We start from the raw sequence: 9292 nt of genomic DNA, 5'->3' as shown, positions 1-9292 counted from the left end.
ATGTTGACCAAAACCAGAGCAGAACTCCCACCATGGGACTCGGCCAATCAATTAATACAGTTGCAACCACTATATTAATGGCAAGTATTTCATACAACTTTCATACAAACATGCTTTAGCTATTGAAAAATAGCAGATCTACAAGCTCATATCGCGCCACCGAGTGGCGCGATACGAGCTTGTAGGCCTGCTATTTTTTTTTTAAATCGAAGAGCGACTGACATTTTTTTAATCTGATCTCAGGTCAGAATGGGTTCATCAGACCAGCGTGTGTCCGGCGGAAACCTCGTATGAATCTGATCTCAGGTCAGAATGGGTTAAGTAAAAAACAAACCATGGTGGTTTTGCTATAGTCATATAAACTGGTTGGAAATGAATAACGCGTTCCTTCCACATGCTATGGCCAACTGGGTGAAACCCCCCCCCCCCCCCCCCTGTCAGGTGAAAAGAAGCGGCCTGCCAGTGCTGCTCACTCCTCACGTATTGAAGGAAGCTTTGTTTCAGTTCGGGGCTCTCCCCAGGTTGGCAGAGGGAGGGTAGTGCCCAGCATTACAGTTTAGGGCGGTGGCTCAGGGTATAGAGTGGCTGGTTGGAAACCGCAAAGGTTGCCAGTTCGAAACCCTGTGTGCTCCCCAGAGTTAGTGTTGAAGTGTCCTTGAGCAAGACTCTGAACCCCAAATTGCTCCTGATGTGCTGGTTGGTGCCTTGCATGGTTTCTGCTGAATGAATGGGTGAATGTAATGTAATCTATGTAAAGCACCTTGGATAAAGGCGCTATATAAATGCACCATTTACCATAGAGCACCGAAGTCTGACGTCACTTTCAGTAGAGGGCGTCAGTCCCCCAGGTTCATGTATTTGTTTAGTTGCATTGTAATCCCCATTGAGGCGATTTGACATCGCCTCATATAACAACTGTGTTTGAAAAATAAACATGTCACCCCGGCCGCTTCACTCATATGGATATGAAGAATCAACTGACTGAGAGAAAACGCTAATGTTACTGCTACTGAATTAGTTACATTTTCGCTAGAAGCAGACTGTATCATATATGAGTGACTGACTGTTGCAAACGATACAGAGACACCTCCCTGACAATAACGCCGAGACAGCTTGTTTATGTTTGGGACCACAACGCTTATAGTAGACGATATTAAGATCACCCATGTTATTCTCCATAGAGAAATCACTTCCGCGAACCAGGGAATGGTCGGGATGAGCGAGTTACGTCAGGACTTCGGTGCTCTATTTAGGCAATTGGCACCGGGTGAAAATTGGTAACAAAAATCGTGGGGTTAAAAAATAAAAAAAGTCTGGTGTTGAGGAATTTTAACTTAACCATTTTTGGCCGGGAACACCCTTTTGGTGTTTTACTTTTAAGCATTATGCTATACTAATAGCTATTGAAAAATATAGCAGATCTACAAGCTCATAATGCTCTATGAGCTTGCAGGTCTACTATTTTTGAAAAATCGTGAAAAATGTGGTGCAAATATTTGAATATATATTCTTTCAGAGCCAACGTTTTTAACTCATATATTTGCTTCTGAGGGGGGTGGGTCACTGGAACAACATTTTCAGAAGGGGGTCCAAGGCGGACCAATTACATATAATCTTGGGGGTCCTTGACATGAAAATGTTTGAGAACGACTGACATTATAGAAACATAGGCTTTTAACCATAGACTGTAAAAAATATGGACAAAGCGTTCGCCGGGTCTAACATGAACGTAAAATGAAGCCTGTAATAATATGGTAATTCCTGATGTGAGTCGCCATCTTTCTAGATCCGTTTTGGACCAGCTGGCCATTGGCTGGCTCCGTTTTGGACCAGCTGGCCATTGGCTGCCCAGACAACGAGGCGGGACTTCCCCCCTTCTTCTCCGTTGGTTTTTATTTTGACTCGAGTGGGAGGGGAATCCCGATCATAGACTGTAACGGTAGCCACGCCCCTCAGAACATACGCGATGTTTTTTTTCTTTATGGTCATTTTTTTAATTAATGGGACCATAATTTTCCAAAAAGAATATTATGACATTAGAAATGAGACTTTAAACTAGTGACTGGAAGAAGAAAGTATTCATGACCATGTTTATTAAGGTAATACAGTCTAGGTGAAGTTGGGCCAAAATAAATGGGCCTCTATGGAGCTATGGGGCTTTTTGGGTCCGGTCCAGCGCCACAACAGGCCATTATATGAACTACCGATTTCAAATGAGGCTTCACGAAATATCTGGCTGACTGCCCCCCTGCTTTGAACCCATTCTGACCTGAGATCAGATTCATACGAGGTTTCCGACTGGACACACACTGGTCTGATGAACCCATTCTTTTTTTTTTTAGATATTTTTTTTGCGGCTTACGCCTTTTATTGATTTTTGAAGGGACAGACAGTAGGCTGACAGGAAACGGGAGAGAGATGGGGGGATGACATGCAGTAAAGGCCGTGTCGGGTCCGGGAGTCGAACCCGCGGCACACTGCGACTGGATTACCAGTCCGGTGCCCAGACCGTTACGCTACGGCCTGGGCCTGATGAACCCATTCTGACCTGAGATCAGATTCTAAAAATGTCAGTCGTTCTTCGATTTTTTTCAAAAATAGCAGACCTACAAGCTCATAGCGCGCCACTCGGTGGCGCGATATGAGCTTGTAGATCTGCTATTCTTAAATAGCTAAAGCATAACATGATGCTGACACCAAAATGGGTGCCCGGTCAGAATGGGTTTTAAGGCAAACTGTTATAACAGACATGCCAGTGGCTGGTGCATTGTTGTATACACACACATCCATCCCCTGTAAAAAGTGTGGATTTCTGCTGCTGCTGTTTCTTCTGGACTGTCATCTCATCTCATTCTGAGTGCAGCATGTGAATGCTGCAGCTGCAGCATGTGAATGCTGCAGCTGCATGTGAATGCTGCAGCTGCATGTGAATGCTGCAGCTGCAGCATTCACATGCTGCAGCTGCAGCATGTGAATGCTGCAGCTGCACGCTCCCTTTTAGTTAGAGAGAGACTTGACGTGTCACAAAATAAATACTTGCCCATGTCATGTCTCCCTCGATCTATCCCCGACCGTTCAAGAAGCCGTCTCTCATTTTTCATCACGGCCATGACATGACATTATAGCACTCTGTTTTCAGCTTAAAAAATGAGTGGGGGGGGGGGGGTGGAGAATGGAAATTCCATTGGCTCCAGAAAATGTGCCGTGAGCCTGAGGAGGATCACGAGTGAGAGGAGAGGTTCTCTCTCTCCCTGGTTGGGTTTCTTTCAAGGCCCCGGCCTGCAGTAGACCAGGCAGTCACATGGCACATTCTTAAAGCGTTTTCTGATGCTGAGCAGAGATGTGGTGTGTGTGTGTGTGTGTGTGACGTTCTTCTCACCACGCTTAGCTTTACCATAATATACTGTAGCTCAGTCGTTGTGAGGAGAACGTACATACAGTATTTCTGCTGTCTGCTGCTGCCACAGAGCTCTGGAAACCCCTTTAGCGGTGCTGCTGCTGCGAGGCATGATTGACATGACAATACATCTTTGACCGCAGGTCAAAACAAGTAGTATACGTAAGTATAATGGTCACAGATGAGAGATATTGTGTTGATACAGTATGGCCTTTTCTTGAACGCTTGTATGGAAGCCACAGGTTGATATATTATATAGGACAGCACTGGCATACCTTTTATTTAAGGGGGTGTAACTGATGTGTTTTTTTTTTAAACAGATAATACATTTTCAGGTCTGGATAGTACTGTACCAACTTCACCCAATCGGAGAGAGAGAGGGGATTGATTGAGTGAAATTGGAATTCCACCTGCATTAAAGAGCTGACGAGACTTTAGCAATGATTACTGTCACACAAACAAGGTTTTATAATGACCTAAGATACGTCTGAGAGTTACTAAAAGATGGATTACAAACCATATTTATGATCAATGTCCAGTAAATATTTGTATGACTGGGCAAATCAAATGCCTTATTATGTGTTACACATCTTGTCACGCGACGATGGATGGCCTTTCTTCTACAATCTAACAAGCTTCATATTGTGCGTTGTTTAATGTGTACAGTATAGGTTATTTTCCATTCATCTTTGTACGGTTTTCACAGAAACATCCTGTGTCACAACAGTGAGTAGTTTTATGACCGTCACAGTCACCCTTCCTCTCGTCGCCCCCCATTCTTTCGTTTTGAATCCGTTTTAGCTCATCTCATTTCCTGAGGAACTTAATGAGGGAAACTAAGGCAATTTTGAACTTTAATGCCCTTTATCTTTTTGGGATATGAGGATACATATTATAATGAAAAAATACCCTATGTCTTCCGTGTATTTCTCTGCACGATGTTGACATTGTGACATGATGACGTGGCACACATCTATCGCTCTGTTGTGCTGCACAGCTGTCTCTGTGAGATAACAAACAGCTGTCTCTTTCTACTGCATGTTGATGCAGTAGGAGATGCTCTACAAGTCTACAATATGGACATTTTATCTTCTACGCAAGACAAGATGTTGTCTGCACCTTAATCATTTACCCATTTTGGTATTTATATATAGCATTATGTTAGACTTTAGCTATTGAAAAATAGCAGATCTGACTACAAGCTCATGAACTTGTAGGTCTGCTATATCTTTGAAAAATCGTGAAAATGTGCCTCAAATCTTTGAATATATATTATTACAGAGTGAACATTTTAACTCAAATCTTTGCTTCTGGGGGGGGGGGGTCCCTGGAACAATATATTTTCAGATGGGGGGGGGGGGGGGGAGGCATATTACATATACCTTTTGGGGTCCTTGACGTGAAATATTGAGCACCACTGATACAGAAACATACTTTTTTTTCAGTTATGATTAGAGCTGGGACTTGATTAAAAAAATTAATCTAATTAATCAGAGGCTTTGCGATTAATTAATCTAGATTAATCGCATTTTAATCGCATATCAATATTCAACCCGAGAACAGCGAGAAACCTTTTTTTTTAATGTTTTTTGGTATCCCAGTGAATCAACGAATAGTGACTACAGGATACCACTCATTTTCAACATTTTACTGTTTTACCTGTTGTGGAAATAATAATAAAAGTCACCCCCATTCTGTGTTGCCTAGAACTGGAGGTCTGAAAAGAAATTAGTAACAGTAACAAGTACATCTCAGTGACATCACAAAGCTGTACTTACTTCATATTGTTACTCTTTTTTGTCAGACCTCCAGTTCTAGGCAACACAAAATGGGGTGACTTTTTATTATTTCCAGTTTTCAGTACTATAGAAAAGCGCCCAGTGAGAAACGTTCCGCGGTGAAAAGAAAGGTGCGATTAATTTATCTGTAGTTAATCGCGATTCATTTTTCTGTAGTTAATTAATCTAAATTAATCGCAATTAGTCCCGGCCCTAGTTATGATTTATGATTATTTATTTAGCTATGAATTATGCCTGGTGAAATATGAAATTAGATTAGATGTATTTTATTATCCACACGGGGAAATTGGGTTGCTCAGGTCAATGCATACATTCAGGACAATACAATAAATAATTATACAAATGCAATAAAATACCCAGCAAAGTACTAGTAAAATTATTATATATTTTTTTAAAGCTATTTAAAAGAAAGCAAAGTCTCTCTCTCCACAAATGGTATTATGAAAGGTATTATTGAAAGCCCAAAAAAAATGATGTTGGGCAATTATACATTTTCAGGTTTAAAGACAAGACATACTTTACAAACAATCACATCACATAGACATATACACACACAAACCCTTCCCACCCCCCCCCACCCCCCCATTCAAAGGAAATAAATAAAAAATAATACATTTAGCACAAAAACAAATGAAAATAATATTATACAATAGATCACAGTTAAGAGTTTTAGAAAATAAAAAATGAAATAAAACATTTATGTGCATACATACTTCAGCCTGTTAACCCATTCTGAAACGGGCACCCATTTTGGTGTCGGCATCATGTTATGCTTTAGCTATTGAAAAATAGCTAATCCATCAAGATTCATACGAGGTTTCCGCCGGACACACACTGGTCTGATGAACCCATTCTGACCTGAGATCAGATTCTAAAAATGTCAGTCGCTCTTCGATTTTCAAAATAGCAGACCTACAAGCTCGTATCGCGCCACTCTGGTGGCGCGCTATGAGCTTGTAGATCTGCTATTTTTAAATAGCTAAAGCATAACATGATGCTGACACCAAAATGGGTGCCCGGTCAGAATGGGCTAATGTACTCCTGGCGCTACACTTTCTCTGTCAAACTGGGGGGGGGGGCAGCGGACTGACCTCATGCCTACTTCTATGCATGAGGAGTCCAAGCTGCTTCTTTTCACCTGACAGGGGGGGGGGGTTCCCCTGGCCGGACATACTGTAGCACGTGGAAGGAACACATTATTCCAATGTTACGGGGGCAGTTTCGAATTGCGCGTGTGTGTGTGTGTGTGTGTGTGTGTGTGTGTGTGTGTGTGTGTGTGTGTGTGTGTGTGTGTGTGTGTGTGTGTGTGTGTGTGTGTGTGTGTGTGTGTGTGTGTGTGTGTGTGTGTGTGTGTGTGTGTGTGTGTGTGTGTGTGTTTACGTGTGAGCGTGTGTGTAGCTCTATACCTCATCCCTCCTCCTCATTTTGTCTCTGTCTGTCCTCCAGAGGGAGTTCCTCCAGACCTCCCTATGGCTGTGTATGATGAGTTGTCTCTGTCTGTCCTCCTCAGGGAGTTCCTCCAGACCTCCCTATGGCTGTGTATGATGAGTTGTCTCTGTCTGTCCTCCAGAGGGAGTTCCTCAGACCTCCCTATGGCTGTGTATGATGAGTTGTCTCTGTCTGTCCTCCAGAGGGAGTTCCTCCCTATGGCTGTGTATGATGAGTTGTCTCTGTCTGTCCTCCAGAGGGAGTTCCTCCCTATGGCTGTGTATGATGAGTTGTCTCTGTCTGTCCTCCAGAGGGAGTTCCTCCCTATGGCTGTGTATGATGAGTTGTCTCTGTCTGTCCTCCTCAGGGAGTTCCTCCAGACCTCCCTATGGCTGTGTATGATGAGTTGTCTCTGTCTGTCCTCCACAGGGAGTTCCTCCAGATGGCTGTGTATGATGAGAACATCCTGAGGAACCCGTTCTACGTGGCGTTGCAGAAGCAGAGGCCAGACCTGTGCAGCCGAGTGGCCGAGGTAACCTAACCTAACCTAACCTAACCTAACCTAACCTAACCTAGCCTAACCTAACCTAACCTAACCTAACCTAACCTAACCTAAACTAAACTAGCCTAGCCTAACCTAACCTAACCTAACCTAACCTAAACTAACCTAACCTAACCTAACCTAACCTAACCTAACCTAACCTAACCTAACCTAACCTAACCTAACCTAACCTAACCTAACCTAAACTAAACTAGCCTAGCCTAACCTAACCTAACCTAACCTAACCTAACCTAACCTAACCTAACCTAACCTAAACTAACCTAACCTAACCTAACCTAACCTAACCTAACCTAACCTAAACTAACCTAACCTAACCTAACCTAAACTAAACTAGCCTAGCCTAACCTAACCTAACCTAACCTAACCTAACCTAACCTAACCTAACCTTTGATTGATTGATTGAAATATTTATTAACAGTTTGTAGAATTTACAGTACATTTTAAGCACAAACTCAATACAAAGACTGTCAACTGTGAGTGGACGACCCAATTAAGCATTACACTTGTTTACAACAGGGTCCACATTGTTCAATTCATCAAAACATTTAAAGACATACAAACATTTAGAGACATACAAATAGACATTTCTATGTAGCTAAATTCATCATATGGGAAGCAAAAAAGGGAAAAGATACAATATACAGTGAGGGAAAATGGGGTGGGGGAGGTGGGGGGGATTCAGATTTTACAGAGGCCAGTTTCGAATTGCAGCCATCCGTAGGTGCCCTTTGAGAGCGGTTTTGAAGGAGTCAAGGGATTCACATGTCTTAATGACTGTTGGTAGGGCGTTCCACATTTTGGTGGCATAGGAGCGAAAAGTATTTAGTCCCTTGTTTGTGCCGAATCTGGGTTGTACATGGTTTGTTGCACTCCCTCTGGTGTTGTGGGTGTGGACTTCGTTTACATTAAGGAAGTATTTAGACAGGTACATGGGTATCTTGGTGGTGTATCGAATCTTGTGGACCAGACCCATTGCAAGATGCTGTACTCTGTCGACGACCCTAAGCCATCCCAGCCTGTCAAAGTGGGCAGGGGTGAGGTGGGTTCGGGGGGCGAGGCCAAGTAGGAGCCTGACCAGTTTGTTTTGGGAGGTCTGGAGCCTTGTTTTAAGGGCCTTTGAGGTGCTGTGGTACCAAGAGGTGGATGCATAGTCAAAGAAACCTTGTACGAGGGCTCCTGTTAAGGTCTTCAAGGTGTTTTTGCTGACCAGTGAGGAGATCCTGTAAAGGAATCTTGTTCTTTGATTGACTTTTTTGATTATGTTGGTGGCCATCTTATCACCGGAAAGATTGGCCTCCAGGATGGAACCTAGGTAGGTAATTTGATCTTTTCGTGTGATAATATTGTCACCCACTCTAACCTAACCTAACCTAACCTAACCTAACCTAACCTAACCTAACCTAACCTAACCTAACCTAACCTAACCTAAACTAGCCTAGCCTAGCCTAGCCTCGCCTCGCCTCGCCTCGCCTAAACTAACCTAACCTAACCTAACCTAACCTAAGGTCAAGGTCAAGGTAAACTTTATTGTCCATAAGGGACATTTGTCTTGGGCTTTCACCCCAGCTACAGCCACACATAAAACATCAATGACAACAAAAATACATTACAGAGGAAGACACAACATTACACCATAGCACACATGATGTGGATAATCAGGCCTCACGTAGTTACCGCTGTTTCAGAGCCTCGTTCAGCATCTTAGTTGATGCTGATACAAACTATTTTTAAAATCTGATGTACTTCCACTTTGGTTCTTTGTATCTTCTCCCAGAGGGCAGAAGTACAAACTTGCCATTTAAAACCTAGCCTAGCCTAACCTAGCCTAGCCTAGCCTAGCCTAACCTAACCTAGCTATGTGTGTGAGCTCCATGGCATCGTGAGTAACCTAACCTAACCTAACCTAACCTAGCCTAACCTAACCTAGCCTAGCCTAGCCTAACCTAGCCTAACCTAACCTAGCCTAACCTAACCTAGCCTAGCCTAACCTAACCTAGCCTAGCCTAGCCTAACCTAGCCTAACCTAACCTAGCCTAACCTAACCTAGCCTAGCCTAACCTAACCTAGCCTAGCCTAGCCTAACCTAACCTAACCTAACCTAGCCTA

At 43.1% G+C, this 9292-nt stretch overlaps 1 protein-coding gene across 1 annotated transcript in view; it reads left to right on the top strand.

Annotated features, from left to right (window-relative positions):
* The window catches only part of ankrd27 (ankyrin repeat domain 27 (VPS9 domain)), a 64152-nt gene that overhangs the window by 2036 nt on the left and 52824 nt on the right, over nucleotides 1–9292 (top strand). Inside the window, exon 2 of the mRNA XM_083762358.1 lies at nucleotides 7054–7156. Coding sequence (XP_083618484.1) covers nucleotides 7054–7156 — 103 coding nt within the window. The remainder of the gene's footprint in view (nucleotides 1–7053; nucleotides 7157–9292) is intronic.

The sequence above is a fragment of the Protomyctophum parallelum genome (assembly GCF_964188405.1).
Source record: "Protomyctophum parallelum genome assembly, chromosome: 4".
NCBI classification, from domain to species: Eukaryota; Metazoa; Chordata; class Actinopteri; order Myctophiformes; family Myctophidae; genus Protomyctophum; species Protomyctophum parallelum.
Note: the sequence above shows the minus strand (reverse complement) of the source record. Positions and strands in the feature narration are given on the sequence as shown.